General features: G+C 41.4%; 1 protein-coding gene across 1 annotated transcript in view; it reads right to left on the reverse strand.

Annotated features, from left to right (window-relative positions):
* Positions 1-21,653, reverse strand: part of LOC308160994 (sex comb on midleg-like protein 2) — a 38,115-nt gene that overhangs the window by 14,006 nt on the left and 2,456 nt on the right. The window contains exons 2-7 of the mRNA XM_080534924.1: positions 14,375-14,463; positions 11,078-11,152; positions 6,458-6,528; positions 1,773-2,007; positions 1,561-1,649; positions 1,201-1,444 (exon numbers count right to left, since the gene is read on the reverse strand). Coding sequence (XP_080391050.1) covers positions 1,201-1,444; positions 1,561-1,649; positions 1,773-2,007; positions 6,458-6,528; positions 11,078-11,152; positions 14,375-14,396 — 736 coding nt within the window. The 5' untranslated portion in view covers positions 14,397-14,463. The remainder of the gene's footprint in view (positions 1-1,200; positions 1,445-1,560; positions 1,650-1,772; positions 2,008-6,457; positions 6,529-11,077; positions 11,153-14,374; positions 14,464-21,653) is intronic.

Here is a 21,653-nt window from a genome sequence, read left to right on the forward strand (position 1 = left end):
GATGGGGAGGTTCTTAAAACAAATACACCCAATGGTTTGTTCAATTCAATAAGATACAGAGTACACCAGCCAGCTTAGGGCACATTATTGATTCACCGTGTCAAAATCAAAAGGCTGCCCAGACTCTGAGGTCCATGTCTGTGTTTGAACCATCTTATATCATTAAGAAAGAGGAGAACCGTGAGCCAAAATGCATACAATTATCTAAACATACCAATGGCCAATGACTTCTTTTCTCTTATTCCCAAGGTATTTCGCATCACCTCTTTCAGACCACGAAAATGCAATGGTTTGATCAAATAAAATACATTTAGTATTCTATTCCACTGCTCTTCAAGTCTGTTGATCTAAATCACAATTACAAAATGTCCAGGGGCAGTAATTGCTTTCAAGTGAAAAAAATATCATAATACCGTATTTTCCGGACTATAAGTCACACTTTTTTTCATAGTTTGGCTGGTCCTGCGACTTATAGTCAGGTGCGACTTATGTCAATATATATATAATTTCATACTGACTGACATGAACCAAGAAGTAAACATTACCGTCTACAGCCGACAGAGGGCGCTCTGGGCCACTCTGGGCTTGTGACAACTATATGCTGCTGCTATACCCCTGAAGAAGTTATCTAAAACATTAGCTTGTTGAAGCTAAGCAAACGGTAGCTTGGTGAACTTGCTTACTGGTAACTTGCTTGTTGGACTCGCTGGCTTGTTATGTTCATTTAGCCTATTCAGCCTCCCAGGTATGTTCTTTATGCTATTGTGTAGCTGAATAACTGTTAATGTGTTACTTTAACATACCAGACTTCTATTCAGCCTGTTGTTCTGTGTGCTATTGTGTAGTTGAATAAACTTGCCTTTCCAGATTAAATGTCTGTTCTTGGTCTTGGATTTTGTGAAATATATTTCTAAATAAATGCGACTTATAGTCCAGTGCGACTTATATGTGTTTTTTTCTCTTAATGTCACATTTTTTGACTGATGCGACTTATACTCCGGAGCGACTTATAGTCCGGAAAATACGGTACCAAAAAGGTAACATAGAAGATTCTAATATTCCTCCAAAGGAAAGCATGGAAACGAGACTTTCCCTGAGTCTGTTTTAAAAATGATGCAAAGGTTAGTAGTGTCTCAATAGTCTGCAAGCCTGAAGATTGCAGAAGTAGAGCTCCAGCGCTCCCTACAGGGTAAAACTTACTACTGTTTCCTGGCGCTTGCAGACTGTGTTTGGTGACGGAACACCAGCCTACAGGGAAGATGTCGCGGGAGTCCTGTTTGCACCAATAATCGAAGGCTCCCCTCCACCCGTCAAACATGACAAACACCTCTTCGCCTTTCACTTCGCCTATGGTAGCAGGGCAGATGAGGTATGGATTCTTCTTGTCTACAGCCTCCAGCTTCATTCCGGGCTTGAAGTTGTTCTGGGAAGGCCTTGGAGGTTCCTGTCAATGGACAATGATAAAGACACAGAAAACAAATCAACAATGTACAGTGTGTTGCCAAACCCTAAATTGCAATACTTGTAAGGATAAAAGGTATTATCTAATGGTTTGGGTACCTTTTTAAAAGCGGTTGCTGGTGCCATCTCTGCTCCGTTTAAGGTTCTCAACAGGAACATAGGCCATGAGGATGCATTCATTCGGAACCCTTTCAAACAGAGAGAAGACAGTAGCAGGGAGCCATGTGTTAGACAGCTCTGCACCTCTCCATTCCCTCTTCCCTCGGCACAAGGCCTTCATCCCCACCTCCCATGGTACAAGGCCTTCATACCCAGTGGTGGCTGCAGCATGTCACCGTTCTTCTCACACGTGCCAATAGGCTGAATGTCAGAGGAGTCCACCAGCCTCCAGAAGTCGTTGGTGTTGTCGCTGCCGTCCAGACGGAGCCGCAGACGCACACCTGTCATGCCCATCACCGTGGCGATGCATACTGAGGTGGAGTTACGTGGATCATGAGCTTCAAGCTTCATGCCCACCTTGAAGTCATTGGTGGGTGGAACTCTGGACTAGAAACAACACAGGGGAGGGACATCATCAGAGATGAGGAGAACACTGCTAGGAGTCTGCATGGTCCAATACCCACAACTACTAAGTATAGAATGAATGTTTCCTGCTGTTAATCAAGTATACGTGTAGGGCTATGGCACTACAATCCTTGTAACTGTCTTAACTGTCCGGGGGGTGAAAACAATGATGTACTACACCATATACCAGGGATGCAACCAGGTGAGGGGTGGAAAAGGTGATAGAATAACATTGCAGTGGGGAAAAACTGTCTAGGGGGTCCAGGAGATATTCTTTACATTTCAACTGCTAAATGCAGTGTTCTGGTGAACAAGAGCAACAGGGAGAAAAGTTCTACTCTATTATACCATAAAAAAGGGTCATGGTCGAATAAGAAACGCCAGTTATGTAAGCATTAATGTTGTGACGGGGTGTGCAACAGCCGGTATCAGAACACTTCCAGCGGTTGTGACAATAAGACAGAGGCCACAGCGGGTCGAGGAAGCATGCAGATATTGCACAACTTGGAGCATTCATGCCTTTATAAAACATATCCCATCCTTTCTTTTGCGAGGATTCTCCCTGAATCGACTGGATGTCGATGTCCTTGAGTCCTTGTTAATCTCCAGTGTTCTACACACAATATGACGCCTTGGAATTCTGATATGTTAAAACACCATGTAATTAGATTTCCCTCAAAATGCTCCTGCATATACAACATTTATTGTAGGTGTTTCACAACCACCAGAGGGCATCGTTGAGCAATTTATTTATTGATTTTCCGGAGTGGGGCAGTCCCACTCATATTTTTCTTGATAGACAGTAGAGATTTGACAGTCAGGATGGGTGAGAGAGAGAAGGGATGACATGCAGGATATGTCCACGGCCAGAATCAAACCAGGGAACTCTGCGGTTACATGGTCGACGCTTAATGCCTTACGCCACCAAGCGCCCCATCGTTGAGCAATGGTGAGTGGATATTGAGAAGGCAATAAAAACTGCCTCCAAGCGGCTGCACTATCTCACGGTCATGGCAAGACACGGTCTACCTGCGGATGACCTCATCACCATCTACACCACTCTCATCAGAACGTGTCTGGAATACAGCTCAGTGCTCTTGGTGGGCTGCTCTAAAAAAACAACAGGCTGAGCTAGAGCGAGTCCAGACACGTGCCTGCAGAATCATCAGAAGGAGAGCTGGTGAGATCTCACAACCCCTACCATCACTCCAGACCAGGAGGGAGGAGGCTGCAGTGAAGCTGGTCAGGAAAATGCATGACGAGCAACACCCTCTGCACGACCTGCTACCTCCAACACGAGGCAGCTGCACTGCCAGGACACTAAGGAACCAGCACAAGCTGGCTGAACGAAAGGCCAAGACCAGCAGGCTGGAAAACTCAACCCTTCATACTGCAGTTAGGCTGTACAATGACAGTATCTAGACCCACACAAAACACAGCATGGCTACCATGACTGCTACCTGCCCTTGCTTTGCCGCCTTGACATTTTTAACCTTACATTTTTAACCTTAAAATTGCTGTGTACGCTGCTAATATTTTTTGTCATGTATGAATTATCTCTTGTCATGTAAGTTCTGCAGTTTTTCAGTGGGGCCTTGGCTCCAGTGCAAGCATGAATTAATAAAATAAAATAAAATCAAAATGAGTTGTATATTTAATTTAATTTGTATTATTGTAATTTTGGTAGTAGAAAAAGTTTAAAGATGGTTTGGACGATAGAGAGATTCGCCAGGTAGTTGAAATAAAGTGTCTTATTTTAGTAGAGGATACAGTTAGAGATGGTTTAGTTGGTTGATTGGATGGATAGAATGTTAGTTAGATAGATAAGATAAGATTGGGGTAGTTCAGTGGAGTGGGTAGAGGGTTGGTTGTTGGTTGAGTGGTTGAGAATGGTAGAGTTGGTTGGTTAACTGAATGAGTTAACGTTTTTGTTACAAAAAGCGTGATAGTTTCAAAAGATTGAAGTTTAAAAAAAGGTAGTTGAAAGGTTACATAGAAATATGGTTGGAATGACAGATAGTATGTTAGAAGATTATAAATAGAATGTTAGATAGATAGATAGAATAAGCCTGGGGTAGTTCAGTGGAGTGGATAGAGGGTTGAGCAGACAAGATGTTTCTGTACACGTCAGAATATATTCTGTTCTTGCTGTCAGAAGTTACATCATCAATTAAGACAAGTTAGCCAGTTCTAGTGGCAACTATACATGTCTTAACATAAACCCAAATACAAAGTCTAGAATCAATACTAGACAGCTCTCTTATTCCTGCACAAATGATGTGACGGAACACATCTGACTTAACAGAAACCACTGTCAAGCCAATTGTCCCATCATGTATGGTTATCCTGAAATAGGGGGACTATGTATAAAAGTATAAGTATATGGACTACAGTGTTTCCTCTATATGCATTAATTCGTGGCGGGCCACTTTGATTCAGGCTGCGCAACGATTATTAGTTATTATGACCGGAGAACAGAAAAAAAGCAGATTGAAGCTAGATTTAGGCCGCTTTCAGACCTACATTTCGTTACGATTTAGGGTAAGTTACAATATGTTACAATGTTGCAATTAACCACTGCAATCGAGACTGAATCGCTCTCAACAGGCGCGCGGCGCGAGGTGACGAGCTTGCAAAACAGTTTTGTGATAGGTCCGAATTTCGCGGGACATTTCGATTTCAGGAAATCACTCTCCTCTCTCTCTCTCTTCGCCCGGCGCCCGTTCCTTTAATCCCGTATCCTAATCGAAAATGCAACATCATCAGCGACGACTGTGGTTATTGCATTTACTGCTGTTCTCTGGTTCATGTTCTTATACCAGTGCTCAGTATACGAGTATTTTAAATGAACATTCGTAATATAGTCTGATGTTCATGGTCAACTAAATCAGCCTATTTTGTGAAACAAATAATGTTCCCGCTAATGGGTTAACCGAGCACCCTCGCACCTAACGCTAGCTTCAAACTATTCATAGCAATATGCGCGGGGCAAAACAAATCTATTGCCTCTAAAATCATCACGAACAGAACGGCGGAGGTACGGGTAAGCAGGGCTCATGTCGGTGTCATCAATGGTAAGAGTTGGTTTTCTTTAACTTTTTACCTTGCTGTCGGTTGTTTACCGAATGCTCCATCTGACTGTCACACTGTGATTTTACTTGTGTAAACAGTAACGTTAGCCGGTTTTGTGCGTGTAGTCTACTCTCATGTAGCCTACTTCGTATTGATGAGCTGATGATCTTTCATTGTGTGTGTGTGTGTGTGTGTGTGTGTGTGTGTGTGTGTGTGTGTGTGTGTGTGTGTGTGTGATTATGTATGTATGTGACTGTCAGTCACAAGTTTATATTCTACGGATGTTGTTCAGTGCTGTATGCGTGTTCCCGGTTCCATGTGTACTCTCGTGTACTTCATATTCGATGAGCTGATGATCTTTCTGTGTGTGTGTGTGTGTGTCATGCGCGTTCCGCATGTTCCGCTGCAGCTGTAGGATATCTTGGTATTTGATCACCTTCTATATAAAATCACCTGCTCGGCTTTAATGACTTAACCGCTATTTTAAAATATATATATATTGCCACCCTCTCAACAGGCGCGGGGCGACGCGCTTGCAAAACAGTTTTGTGATTGACAGTTTGGTGAAATTACGTCGTTGTTTTGAGCGCCAGTGCGCGTTTTATGCACGTGCACGCAGACTTTTTTTTTACCGCGCTATGCATAAAGTATAAAGCGTTTTTTATTGTGAATTTGTGAATGGTGAAACCAATATGTCTACACAAATACCATCAAATAGAGATCTCTACTTTAACCTAATAGTACTTGTTTGATTTCAAATCCAAACCTTTTGAGTGTACAGCCAAAAGAAGAACAAATGCTTCTCTGTACAATCCCTGTATATTATCTGAAGAAATAATGCAAATAATCTAGTTTGTTTTTTTTACGTTTTTGCATGTCTCTCGCTGTTTCTGTCAGTCCTAATTACTGAATTGGTGTTTAAAGGCTGCGGAAAATTAATAAATATTCCCAATTCGCTAATATGCCTGTCATGCTCTATTCGCCTGCACCTGACCATGGGCATCAGATAAACTGAAAGTATCACTCACTTCACTGCTTATGGGGCGGCATTGGCACTTACACAAAAACAGGCGACAACAGCAAGATCTGGCTCATTTCTGAAAATATATAAGATATTCTACACGGTTGTTGATAGTAACTGAGATGAGCTTTCAAGCAGTCTCTCCACTCTTCCCAGCGAATGGTTTTCTCCTCTCCTTTACTCTGTAGCACTGTTTTCTAGACTGCTGTTGCTTGCACTCCATGTGTTTTTTCTACTGGTCCTTCCCACGGAATCTATCATTTCTCACTCCCTTCATTTCTCATCTAATTTGTATTCACAAAATATGTTGAGGGAAAAACACCTGGATGGATTACATACCTGTCGAAAAAAGCTTGGGGGGGCCGGTGTAGATGACGACTCCTTGAGATACTCCTCCCAACTGAAAGACTCTGAATGAAAACACGTATGAGTAAGTACAATTTCAGTTGAACGTTTACATACACCTTAGCCAAATACATTTAATCTCAGTTGTTGTTTTTTTATTACAATTCCTGACATTTAATCCTAGAACATTCCCGTCTTAGAATGCAAATGGCAGGAATGTCCACCAGAGCTGTTGCCCGTGAATTGAATTTTCATTTCTCTACGATAAGCCGTCTCCAAAGGCGTTTCCGAGAATTGGAATTGGAAACATCTTTGGAGACCGCTTATAGTAGAGAAATGAACATTCAATTAACAGTCAACAGCTCTGGTGGACATTCCTTGAGTCAGCATGCCAATTGCACGCTCCCTCAAAACTTGTGACATCTGTGGCATTGTGCTGTGTGATAAGACTGCACATTTTAGAGTGGCCTTTTATTGTGACCACACACCTGTGCAATAATCATGCTGTCTTATCAGCATCTGGATATGCCACGGTGGATTCAAACAAATTTGTCAACACAATGAGAGAAATAGGCCTTTTGTGTACATAGAAAAAGGCCCAATCCCGATTACCTTTTCTACCCCTATGGCTCGTTTTCGAGTGTGACTCGATTCGAAGCCAAGGCCTTCGAACAGAGCCACAAGCCATAGGGGTTGAAATCTACCCCTTTGAATTGGGACAGCCCTTCACGACGTCTACGTCATCAGCAGTGGTTTAAATAGACGCGGTACGGGTGACGCGTTATGTTGCCGGCGAATTCTCACATCTCGCAATGCCTTCTTCAGCTGTGTTTATTTCTGTTGCGTGTGCTATAAGCATCTTTTTTCGTTTATTATCAACACACCTGAGAAATCATGGAAGAGGGACAACCCTTCAAGACTGATACGTCATCAGGAATATCGTAGAAAAGCATTGACGCTCGCGACTCATTCACAACTTCACTTTTACGCTATCAATCGATCAAACAAGTCATCAAATAAAAAAGAACAATGCTTCATTGTCAGACCATGACAGAATAACAGCGCTCTAACCTGTATGAAACCTGCCAGTCTGCACTGATTTAGGACAACAGTGCAACAACTTCGCGTGTGAACTTTAGTTAAATTTACGGCGTCATATACCATCAATGGGAAACATGGAAAAATGCATGACTTACATATTTAATTTTATGACGTTCCGAAATCCGAAGTGACAGGAACGCTGGAGAAACAGCCGCTGTCCACTGCATTAATTAACTACATGTCCTTTTTTTTTTTTTTTTTTTTTTTTTTCCAGATTTTTTATCCCTTTTTCACCCAATTTGGTAGCCAATTTAACCCAACTTAGCATCCAATTATCCCCTGCCTATTGCATTGGATCCGCCGCCCGACCCCGTGGCCGGCAGTCCCAGAGGAGGGCGCCAGGCAGACTAGGCTGACTGGCTCCTCGAGCCCAGTACTGTTATTCCGGCACCCCAGGGGGCGGTGTTGCGCGACGGATCCTAGTCCAGAAATACTCCTATACCCCCCCTCGGAAGCGGCCGGCCAATATGCCGCTTCCCGTGTGCCTCGGCCATTATCTGGATCTGGCGAGCCGGGATACGAACCCCGGCCCCGGTGGGCAGCATGCACTAGCGGCCAGTGCGTAGACCGCTACACCACCGCGGGGCTAACTACTAATGTCCTTGATGAGTCTCCCGCTCACTGCCCTCCATCAAAAATGTCACATCCATCAATAATATTACATAATAACAACTGCCGCAATACAATTTATACCACCACGGGGGGGGGGGGGATTCGCGCCTTTTCATGCACATATCAGCCTGTGGATAGAAAACTTTAGAGAGATAACTTTACATTAAATATGTCTACCATCATCCGCTGTCAAACACCACAATTTATTTCATGATTGTACATCTCTGAAATGTTAATCGCGCACATTTCTATGGGTCAGTTGCCGGGGCAGAGGAACACCAGGGTGACTGTCAGCCTGTGACAAACGCGCAGATATGAGTGCTCCGGTGTCTTGCTTTAGTTGTCTAATGGAAGTGATCAGGCATAACAGCGATTTTTTGGTTATGCTTGTTATAAAGAAAAGGTCTATAATGCATTGTAATGACATTAAACTAACGTTTGATAGATAACTTTACATATGTGTACCATCATCCGCTGTCAAACGCCACAGGTAATAATTGATTTATGATTGTACATCTCTGAAATGCTGGACTGTCATGTAGCCTGTAACGTTAAGACACACAGCACATCGGCATAATAACGTTTTGTTGTTGTTGTGCTTGTTAAAGAAAAGGTCTACAATGCATTTAAATGAATGGTACAACCCATTAATAATATTACATAATAACAACTGCTCAGATTAGATTGCGGGTGCCGCTACATGGAAATAGGTAAAAATGCGCATCATGTACAAGTCAGCCGAACGTTTGACAGATAACTTTACATATGTGTACCATCATCCGCTGTCAAACGCCACAGGTAATAATTGATTTATGATTGTACATCTCTGAAATGCTCGACTGTCATGCAGCGTTGTGTTACTGTAACGTTAGACACAAAGTGATTTTTTTGGTTATGCTTGTTATAAATAAAAGGTCTATAATGCATTGTAATGACATTAAACTAAGATAATAAGATGGTTATCATAATTTTTTAAATCTTTATTAATAAGTAATTACAGAGAAAGTAAAATGACATTTCCGCATTGAATAGAGCGACATAAGATTTCTGTAGATGATTCGCAATGCACCCTGGAATCAAGGGGTAGCGTACCCCTATGGCTTCGAAGCTAGTCTGGTCCTGGAACCGCTCGAAACGAAGTCATAGTTATCCCTCGAAATGAAGCCATGGCTCGATGAAATATGAATTGGGACAGCCCTACCCCTCAACGTGAACACGCAAATCAAGCCATAGGGGTGAAAACGAGGTCATAGGGGTGAATTGGGATTGGCCCAAAGTCTTAGGTCTTTGATTTCTTGTGAAAAATTGGAGCAAAAACAAAAGTGTTTAAGTGTAGATAATTTCATGATAAAATATGCCACAATACCAATGATACACTTTTGACATTACATTTCACTCAAGACTTTTGTCTAGTTGTGTCCTTAACCTAGGCTACATCACAGAACTTCTGAGGAGCTCTGTCTGAGGATGAATGGATGATGGTGTTTTTTTTTCTTTCTCTCCCTGTGCGGAGAGCGTGAAGGGGCTGGTACACAAACACACGCATGCACACACCCCACCCCATTAAGTCTTAATTATTATATTGGTTTCAAAGATGTGGTTGGTTGTGGTAACGACACACCTGTCTTGCCTATAGACTTAAGTGACAATTTCCTAAGAGGGTCTCTTTTGAAAATGTCACTCATACAGCAAACAGAATAACAGATACAGATAGTGACCTCTAAGTACACACTTTCTGCCTATCATGTCTAATTTTGCTTGACTGGTATTGACTTGAGATATTTTGGTTCTGTTTAATGTTAACCACAATCAACCCGTTTATTCAGGCTTCAGTCCTATGCAGAAAATGCTCTCTGTGATGCAGTCTGTGGCCCTGCCCTTCTGCCTGAATTAGCCTAGCTTTTTCCAAAATGTTTGGGGCGTTTCTGGGCATCTACCACTTGCTGTGGGTGTGTAACTTGCAACTTCTGTGTGTGTGTGGCTCACTGGCTACAGGTCTACTGCCTGGGAGCCGCAAGCAATTGTCAGTGCTGGAAGCCGACCTAAGCAACAAAAGCCTTCATGTGCAAATGAGTTTGTAACATGATTTTGTGACATTACAGCGAGTAATGAGTTTCTTTTGGGGAGTGAGGTACAGAATGGGGGTGTATCATCTGAATGAGGTACAGAATGGGGGTGTATCATCTGTGAGGTACAGAATGGGGGTGTATCATCTGTGAGGTACAGAATGGGGGTGTATCATCTGTGAGGTACAGAATGGGGGTGTATCATCTGTGAGGTACAGAATGGGGGTGTATCATCTGAATGAGGTACAGAATGGGGGTGTATCATCTGTGAGGTACAGAATGGGGGTGTATCATCTGAATGAGGTACAGAATGGGGGTGTATCATCTGAATGGGGTACAGAACGGGGGCGTATCATGCAGGCGTCAAAAACATTCCCCTCCAGTGGTTTCAACCAAGCACTAAACATGCTTTTCTCCAACCAGTCAGTTGAACTTACACTTCCCCATAGTTCCCCACAAAGGTAAAAAACGTAAGATTTTAAGACTGTCAGAATTTCTCTTTTACGTCACGCCTAGCTCAAGCTTCTTTACTACCTGGATGTTCTTCGAAAGATTCTCACCGGGGACTGCAAGGCTATTGTTTATTGGTTCCAGACCTATTAGTATACTATTGTTGGGGGCGGCGGGGGGGGAACTGATAGGCTAATTACCATACTGCTTACGTTGCAGACCGGACATTTTCCCTGTTTTTCCCATAACACATTTAAAAGCGATAAGCGATAAGTTATCGCAACTTCCTAATCCAAAATGTTTTTAAGGCCTACAATCGTGCTTTCAGACACTTTATTTATGTGTTACTTTTATCACACAATTTATGTGAAGAAATAATAATTACCTTTAGCAGCTGCCGTAGTGGGACCTGGAAGGGGGAAACTCCTTCCAGGTTTCTCTTTTTTGCAGTCTTTCTGATCTGAATAACATGGTAAAATGCATGGTTATTCATCATGTGCTACAGAAAAATAAATAGTAGCATTTATATCAATTTATGACACTGTTTGATGAAAAGGTCCTCATGTCGGGAATTGTGAAACGTTGTTGAAAGTCTTGTTGTGAAAAAAAATGTTTTCCGTTTTTTGGCATAGGACGAAAATGTAAGCGATGAAGAACCCACTCAATATCATAACCAACAGTTTTACGTTCACTAAATACCTACAGTTAGTTAACAAAGTCGGGTGGGGTTTTTTCCGTACATTTTTTTGAAGTTATGTTGTGTCAATCACGCTTGCACTGCACACCTAATCCGAAATATTCGTCATGGTCTAGAGCAGGGGTCGGCAACCCGCGGCTCCGGAGCCGCATGCGGCTCTTTTGCCCATCTTCAGTGGCTCCCTGTGGCTTTGACCACAAATGGATTTTGCCGCGGTCTCTCTCCTTGAACTACAACTCCCTGCTTACGCTGTAATGTTGTCCGAGGGCCAATAGGATTCGGATATGTTGGCACATGAGTAGTATTATACTGTACATTTTGACTAGACCCAACATGAGACTGGATGTGACAGGTTTTTTTCAAGAGTAGACCTATATCCACAGGGATTGACGAAGTACTGCGGCAGGCAAAGCAAGAAACTATCCACATTGTCTACAACTTTGTGGCTAGATTTATATACGGACATCGGCGACGCACATCGATGAACGGGAGGTTCCCGGTGAGCGCTATTTGCCTACTTTTAAATGCAAAAAGCAGCTTGTCTTTAGCTCAAACCATTTCCGAATTATGAACTTCTAAAGAAGGTATGATATTTGGGAGCGCCGGCGTTCCTGTGGGTCTGAGAGGGTTTAACTTAAAATAGTGAAAAGAGGACGAGGGAGGCTAGTTTTCATTTGGTACTGGAGTCTACAGTCTGTCGATTTGTCTATTTTTTGGCTGACGATCTCTTGGTTTGCTCACTTCCTCCGGATGAAATTACAAACTTATCCATATTTTTTCTCAGGCTAGTATAGCCAGATAAAAGTATCAACCCACTTGTTAAAAGGCACCAGAATACACGAAATTGCATCTACTCTGTTAAAAAAATGTTTGGGGGGGAACCCCCCAGACCCCCTTTACGCTATCCTAGTGTTTCACTTTTGTAAAGCACAATACGTTTGCATTCGGTTGTATGCATATGTGCTAAGGCTTATGTATTTGTAGCCTACTATTTTGATAGTAGGCTAATATAGCTTGCCTTATATAGACACTTACAGCATGTGTTGCCTTCATTATAAGGCTTATATAAGGCTTTACATTTTTTGCGGCTCCAGACAGATCCGTTTTTTTGTTTTTTGGTCCAATATGGCTCTTTCAACATTTAAGGTTGCCGACCCCTGGTCTAGAGGGACACATCGTCAAATTAGAACTGCAGGACAGTTGAATTAATGCTTACTGAAGCACATGTCTCAAGTATTATCTCAGCGGTTAGTCGGGTGAAAGAAAAACAACATACAGATGATAATTCACACAATATAATACCACAAAAGCGTACGGCACTAAACAATAACATTAATTTGGATAGCATCATACTCAAATTCAGGCAGAAAGGCAGGGTCCGGGCAGGTGCACACACTGTCACAGACTGACAATGCATCATATAGGTACATAATTCAGCATGGTTATAGGGGTTTCTTTTTCTATTCTCGAGAAGTGACAGGAGCACAAAATCATCCTCAAGAATGAGGAAAGTTTGTTTTCTCAACCGATTTTGTTCATGGAAAATAAGTTAACATTTTTGTTTGAAAAGAATCATATAGTTGTCCGCCATGGTTAATTTCCAAAACTTTGTGTTCTTCACAACAAGGGACAGTTGAAAGGGGTTCTTCCCCCTGATGTAGTCTACCATTTGGTTTTAGTTATATTGCTCTCACTTGTTTGTACCTTTTGCTAAATCAAGCATTTAGAATGTAGAGTGCATATTGCAAAATGTTGCAACGTCAATATAACAAAAAAAACGCATCAGACTGTAATGAAACGCATCGGAGGTCAGTGTGCAAGGACTCTGTGGCCTCGCGTGCCGAAACCTCCGAACGTTGGCGCTGTCTGGCGAACGAGCCCGCGTTCATACCAGTGTATCGTTCGTGGCTCGTTCGCCAGACAGCGCCAACGTTCGGAGGTTTCGGCACGCGAACGCGAACCGGCGTTCGGAACTGCCGGTGTGTAAGCCCTATGTGAGTAACGCTTTTTTTCCGGATGATGGATTTAAAAATACACATACGAAAAAAATGCATCAGTGTGCAAAGACCTTTAGTGTGGCAGTGTGTGTAGCCATGTGTGTGTAGCCATGTGTGTGTGTGTGGACCTGTTTATTGAAGTTTACAAAATGGATGCTTGACGCTCTCGCTAATGCCATCTACAGAATTTCAGAAGCCGGCAGAAATATTGACAGAGGGCAATTAATGAACTCCTTCATATTGGACTATATACATAACGGGAACCCCGAATCTGACAAAGACGAAGAAGACAACAGAATTTCAGACATTGATCTCAACATCAGTTCACTATTCATGGCACAGTCGCCTGCAGACAGACCTTCTGCTGTGTTCTTGGATACGTTTTTGTGAGTTACATGTGTTGTTTACTAGGATTTTGTGTTGTTTACTTAGGATAGCCAAACAGTTATTTGTTGTTTTGTGAGTAAGGTAGATAGCGCCTTTGTTAGCATCAGCTATCAAACCACTGAAACTGCTCACCATAATTATGCCACCCATATACTTAGAATTCTACAAAACTAATAGGCTAAATGGTGGGAGGAAGAAATAGGTTGTCAAAGATAAAACATAATGAATAAATACATGTGTTGCAGACCTACTAAACATGCAACATACTGTACAGTATGTTTCATGCACCATTTTAGTGTGTGTGTGTGTGTGTATATACTACGCTAGCCAAACAAGTGTTAGCTTGTTAGCTAGCTAGCTAGCTTTGTTAGAGATAATAGATTATAGAAAAGGTAAACCTAAAATTTGTGTTACAGAATGACGAGGTGAGAGGTTCTGAGAGATGACACCTTGATGAGTCACCAGCACTTACGGTATTTGTCGTTGTCATTGTATAAGCAATTCTATTTTATGAACATAGTAGTATTTTGTAGAAATGGTGTGTTGGGAACAGTAGGGAGTTCTACAAATGTTTCCACTAAGCATACCCAAGTCTTCTTACCTTTAAGTGAAGTCCTGCCCATGTCTGCAGGCTGTTGTGGTACTTCTACAAGGCGAAGACAGTTGCAGGTTGCTCACCCACTATGGCCCCTGTAGTATGAAAAAAAGGAACCGGGTCAGCCCATAAATAAATGTTTTTCCTGTGCCATTAAGTTGTCACATACATACATACATACTACATACTATGTTCTTCTTACAGAACGATCCGGAAAATTAGGAAATCCCCTCCTCTCTATTCCTCAATAGAATACAAATGATCAGAGGATGGATAATCGCTGCCTTTAAACTCTACATTCATGGAGGCTTCGTCCACATTTGACAGTTAAAATGGGGAATGGTCTCCTGTGCCCACTGTGTGTTCACAATTTCTTCTCCCATTGCTGTATTTGAATAGAGTTTATACTAGGGGTGGGCATCAATGAAAATATTTTGCTCGATAATCATTAATAAATTGAGTGGAAATTAGTTTGTCCACGTTATGTGTGAGAAATGAACTTTGCATTTGCCTTCGCATTGAATTTCGCAACGCAGTACGGCATGATGCAACAAGTTACGCCGCTCATTGCAAACACTGCGCAGTGACATAAATACAACACAACGACGACCCCGATGAAATTACCACCTGCAAACAGTACATCCGACCCTGATTGCTCCTTCGCTACCTTCGTTTGCCCAGCCCTAGTTTATACAACAGTTTGATCAGAACAAACATTGTGATTGGCCGAGAGTAGGGTTGTACATTTTGGGGAAATGTAGGAAATGTGAGGTGGAAACTTTATGTGGGAATTAACGGAAATATATGCAAATGACTATTAATACCATTCAATTTTACCTTATCATACGTAGATATAATTGCAAATGATTAAATCCTTCCAATAGAAATAAAACAAAAAAAATACTTAGTTACAAATTGAACCATTGCACCGAGCAGTCAGTGTTCAAATAGTAGACCAATGGTAGACCAACAGTTTGCATGCCAATGGTAGACTGACAATCAAACCCACTACTCTGGTATGTAAAACCCATTCTTCAGCAATTTTTGCTAAAGCTTGGTAAAGGAGTGGAAAGATTGTGAAAGGGAAAGGGTAGATGGCAGAGGAGTAGGAAGTGGTTGACAGGGGAGCAAGATGATGATGAACACTTAGCAAAGAGAAAGAGGGTGGCAAAGGAGCAGAGAGGATGGCTAGCCAACAGCCAGAGTTGGTTGCAGGTGTGGGCTTCCGGTGGTGGTCCTATCTTTAATATCTTTGACCGATATTAATACTCTGCAGTGCTAACTGATGGCAGTGTGACAACGGACCACTGTTTGTGGTTTAGGCTCGTCACTGTTGGGCCATCATGAAGTCCATGCGCAAGATTCAGCCATGCTGACAGCTTTTGCAGATAGATTGGCCGCTGACTGCCAACAACGGGCCATGCATGGGCCACCACAAGCTTGCTAGCTGGGATCCCTTGATCCTATGTCTTGGATTATTGCCTAGGTAGCCAGGTTGTGTAAAAATACCAAAAGTGATCTGGTGCAAAACTGTCTCTCTCTCAATGTCTATACTCTCTGTCCATCTTTATCTTTTCTCTTTTATTTTCCCCCCTTTTCTACCTGTTATGGCTCTATTTTGTGGCTTTTGGATTTGTCCTTGAGTAGGGCTGCCACAAACGATTATTTTCATAGTCGACTAGTCACCGATTATTTTAACGATTAGTCGACTAATCGGATCATAAATTACAGCTTATCGCACAATTACTCAATCGCTCTTATTTAGCTATCATCTTCTAAATCAGCTTCTAAATTTAGCTTGAAGTTGTTAGTTGTTGTTGTAGGCATGTGCTAACTAAAAATAAAGACAATTAAAATGATTGTTCACTCAAAAATAGATATTTTAATGAACTTTGCAGATTTATTTCTGGCATCACTTGCATGTAATGTAATGTAAAGAGTAGTAGAGGGTGCAAACTGCTGAGTAAAATGAGGTAGGCTAGGCACTAGGCAACCAAAAGAATACAAAAACAAAAATAAATAATTGTACAGAGTACAAAAGTTTTGCTTTGCTTCACTCATCTCATAGTAGAACGCGCCTTCTTAGCACTGTAACGTTAAGACAACATTTTTAGCTATTTGATAAGTATCGCTTTGATGACAACGTAAAATAATGTAAGAAGGCTTTTAACGTAACAATATCGTTAGCCAATAACAAGCTAACTAGCTTACCGAGACGAGCCATCGTCTTCCTCGTCATCTGCCACAACGTGCTTCCTTTTTAGATGCTCGCGCATCATAGACGTGCTGCCATGATAAGCGAGTTCAGCTTTGCAAATTTTACATTTTACATTCTTTTTTTCAACGTTGTGGTTGAAATGCTCTCACACTTTAGAGGTACGAGGACAGGAAGACATTTCTCTGTTTGTTTTTCCGGGGAAGTCACGTGTGCCCCGGATGACCGACACTGCGCATGTACATCAAAGACACTGGGAGACGCTAGCCAGTGGCAGCTTCAGGGAAGAAAAACGAATGCTTATCGAATGAAATGAATGGTCTTTATTGTCATTGATATAGTACAGGTACCAAACAACGAAATTTGGGAGGGGGGGCTCCCCTGGTGCTAGGCAAAAAAAAAAAAAAAAAACGCTTATTTCAGCTCCAAAAAAACATGCGACTACGGCGATTACCAAATATGTCGGCGACGATTTTGGTAGTCGACGTCGTCGTGACTAGTCGACTAATCATGGCAGCCTTATCCTTGAGGGTCAATGACGGATAAGGTTTTCAGAAGTGCAAAAAGTTAACTTAAATGATGCATAACACATTTTACATTAATAACATATTTTATATTTTGCACCCAAAGATGTGTAAATAGGACTAGCATAGATTGTCATCATTCGGTACAACCATTTAAAAAATAAATAATAATAATTACAACAGATTTCTGGTTGTACCTAATGATTATTTCTGGTTGTACCAAATTGTTTTCTTCAAGTAAACAGTTAAAACAGGCACATGTTTAGCTACCTATGTGAGAACCTTGAGCTTGAACTTAGCAATATAAGAATTCATATTAAATATATCTTTCAGTGTGTTTTAGCGGTTGTACCGAATGATGTGATATTTCAGGACATTCATAACAGGGAGCGGAAAAGTGCATTTATCAAGCATTTAAGAGAGCTGGCTACTTTTCTTCTCACTCAGAGGGACTGCTGCAGGGTTCTTAATGATGTCATATCCTGTCACATGATGATTATCAGTTGATTTGATCCAAAATGGTGCCTTGAAATTGGTTGCTCCGAATGATATCAGTGAAATATTTCTTTCTTGACAAAAGTAATTTGAGGAAAGCAAACATTTCTACATAAAAATCCTTAACCATTTTGCAGTATATTGTTATAAACCCTTGTAAAATCATGCCAGAATGTTTATATAATAGTTGTAATATCATTTTAGATATTTTAATGGCACATTAGCTGGTAGCATTTGTGTTCGGACGGTTGTACCGAATTACTTTTCAACCCTTTAAAGAGCTGAAAGTGCCTGAATTTGTAACAAATCACCATAAACTCTTTCTGTATTCAATAAAGGAGAGCAAATAGTGTTAGTTAATATAATGTATATATAAATTAATTGTTAATTTTTGAAAATATTACATTCAGACACAAAATGTACACGTCACGTCATTGACCCCCTTAGAGTAGTCCTGTCTTAATTTGTTTGAATGTGATGACAGCATAAATACATACATTTTGTTTCACGTCTTTGCTTCTCAGAAATGCAGAAATTAGAACCATAATAGTCCTTGGCTCAAACAGTGTAATAGTGTGGGCTCAATAGCATCTTGGTAATGTGCAAGATCTTGAGAATCAGCTGTACATGTGATGAAAGCGTGCACTGTACATGCAGAGGGTTGCAATTCCATTGAATCTGGGATAGTTTAAACAAAAATATGCCAAGACCTAGAATTGCCTTATGTGTATCTCACAAAAAAAGGTTCACCATTATAAGCTAACTTTTTCTAGGAATGTCAGTGTCAGGACTCGAATGTTGTCGTGCGACAATATCGCACGCCATGTGCATTGGCGTGCGATGCGATATTGTCGCACGACAACATTCGATTCTCCATTCACACCCACTCACTTCGGTGGTGTGAATTGAGAATCGAATGTGAATTGAGAATTTAATGTGGTTGAAGACACTATTGAAACCCTCCGTCGTAGACTGAAGACCCATCTCTTCAGGTTACATCTTAACTGCTCCTCCTGAGACATCTTCTGACCCTCACCACTACGTCTCCTAAAGACACCCGCTTTCCCCTCTACTGTGTCCCTAAGAACTTCTATTGCCCCCCTTGTACTGTTTCTCAGTTTCTCCAGTAATATAAAAAAAAAAATAATAATAAAAATAAAAAAAGTTTTACTAGAAGGCGATAATAGGGAGAATGTTTTTCCTTCTATCAGTGGCCCCGGGCCCGAGCTAGAGTACTCTTCCTGCAACGAATGGTGGACTGCTGATTCACATGCTTAGTATTCAAATGTATTGATTGTAAGTCGCTTTGGAATAAGGCGTCTGCTAAATGCCAAAAATGTAAATGTAAAAATGTAAATGAAAGTAATGACAGAAACATTTATTTGTCTAATAAATGACAACAATTTAGAAGCAATCATAAGCATGTCACGTGACCGCTTCTCCTCAAAAGAAGGATACGTGATTCACAGCACTCGTCTGCTGTAACACGCTCTGCGCTTTGTACTTGGGTGAGTGTTTCCCATACATAGTCGAATTTGTCCTGACAGTCTCATTACGAACCAAGTATTTTTAGCATGGTTTTAATTTATTTTATGTGCATTTTTTCAGCACTGCTTGTGGAAAGTGTTCGAGCAGGTTCGGGATAGGGCTTTGGTCCACCTTTCACCAGCTGCTGTCACAAATTCATAATTTAAAATTGGCTCCATCAAAGCCCAACAATGTGATTTTGAATCCCACGGTAAAACCGTAAACCGCGGTTTAGCGCTATCAAAACCCCAACCCATTTTTTGGGGGGACCAAATACGAAACATAAATGTTTTATTTGGACAAATCCAAAAGAAAATAGGCCCTGAAATAGGGGCGTATGTATAAAAAGTTTGGTAATTTCTATGTACACCAAAAGAAAAGCTTCACTGCTTCACTGTCCACTACTTACGCAGGGCACTGTATATGACTTCCATTTTCAACAGGAAAAGTAGGTTTTTCTTTCAGTTCCTCTTTAAGTTCGGTGTAAAAGGACCCATGAGGACGAAAAGATACATTTTATCAGAACTTGAGTTAATGCCAATGTCTGGTCTAAATTGAATGTGAATAGCTGCAATGGAAATATGTTGAATTAATTAATTGAATTACTTTGCTATCAAGGTTTTTTGTTTTACATAAGTTTCAAAGTGACACACTTTCTATTACTGTGTAAATGCCCTAATGCAACCTAAACTTCTAGATCAAAGCCGCAGGCCGATTCACTGGGAGTAAATAATATCCCCATGTTTAAAAACTGACCACAGCTGGTGGCACTGAGCATGTAGCCAGAAGAAATCCCATCAAACATTTAGCCTACCGGTAGCCTATACGTTATGAATCAGTGAAAATTATGTTCTTTAAAAGGGGTTGGTACATCCATTTTAAATTATTGATTTGATCATTCTGTCTTAACCCATCAGAACCCAAAATATCAGCTTGTTTTCCTCCATTGGTCATAAACAACGTAGACCTAGCCTAATTGTAAACAAACACTGTACCGTTAAAACTATCATTTTGATCTCATGAATGGTCATTCCATGCAACCATCGCTCCGCCTATGAATCTGAGATTTTCTCCAGCCCCATCCCTTAACTGTTTACTGAATCCTAGATTACATAGTTTCTATAGAAACAACACAGGTGCCATTTTTGTTCTCAGTCTGGTTGCTTTGGTGGGAGAGCAGAATTCACTACTACATCTAAGGTTACAGAACATTACAGAACACACGGATCACTGCTGCGACCAGAGAAGAGTCATATCACAAGCACTCAAATTAAATCATATTGAGGAATTTTAGAAAAAAAGTAAGCACTCAGGATCAGACTTCTTCCCTGCTTCCCCCTTCTCATTCCTTCGGATAGGGGCTCCGTTGAGCAGTCTCCACAAAGACTATGCATCTGTAGCATACGTACACTATTCAGGTCTACTGCCTGAAGCACATGAAAAGGATTCCTGCTCCTTTCACAAAACAGATGATGTCTGCCCTGAGTGGGGGCACCCCTAACCTGACAGGAAGCTTGGGGGAAGGGGATTTACAAGGGGGAGTTTCAAAGGTAGCACATCGTAGCCTACCACATCATATAAGGGTCTAGCTGAAACCGCACTTCAGGTTGCACACAAATATAAGGACGAGAGAAATAGAGAAACACAGCGCCACCATAGACTGTATATACTAGAGATATGCCACTGCCTTGACTTACTATTGGTAATGACAGGAAAGATGGCACCAGTCCCACGTGGGGATATATCAGTGTTTCCCAGAGGATATTTTGAGAGGGGGGGGGGGGGGGGGGGGCGCTGTTTCTCTAGTAACAAAGTTGCTGTTTCTCTAGTAACAAAGTTGCTAACCAATATCATTTTGGTATGAGTAGTTCTTGTCCTTCCCTCCATAGGCAACTTGCCAAAATGGTGGTAGAGTGAAATGGATTCCTTTAAAGATGCTTTGCACAGTCTATCACAAAACGAAAACATGCTTCAAAATATCCTACGTGTTTGGTGTGTTGTTCTTTTCTGAAAAAAGTTTAAATTAAGTCAAAATACTCACAAGAGTTATTTCCGTTTCTTCCTGTGACGGTGGTGTATTGCACGTTCCGGCTAATGCAAGTGCACGCTTTCCCCTCAATATGCGACTTGAGGGGAAAGCGTGTGCTTTCATTACCCAGGACTCGACTTACACCACCACCATAGGAGCAAAATGGATCAAACATCTCTTCTGGTAAGTCTTTGGACTTAATTTCAAGTCTCTGCAAGAAAGAACACAACAGACCAGTGGGATATATTGAAGCAGGTTTTTATTCTGAGATAGTGTGGCAGTGTGTTTTTCTGTTTTCGTCAAGGCATTTGTGTGCAACCAAAATGGGAAGCAGTCGTGTTGCAGCTAATAAGGCTTTCCCATGATGTTGGCCTACTTTGTTACTTTTATGAATCTGAACCCAAAAAGGGAGGCATTTTGTGGGAAGACAAACATTAGGGATGTCCCGATCCGATATTGATATCGCCGCGATATCGGTCCTGAATGCTGGATCGC

This window comes from Nansenia antarctica (genome assembly GCF_963989245.1).
Source record: "Nansenia antarctica genome assembly, chromosome: 1".
In the NCBI taxonomy this organism is placed as follows: Eukaryota; Metazoa; Chordata; class Actinopteri; order Argentiniformes; family Microstomatidae; genus Nansenia; species Nansenia antarctica.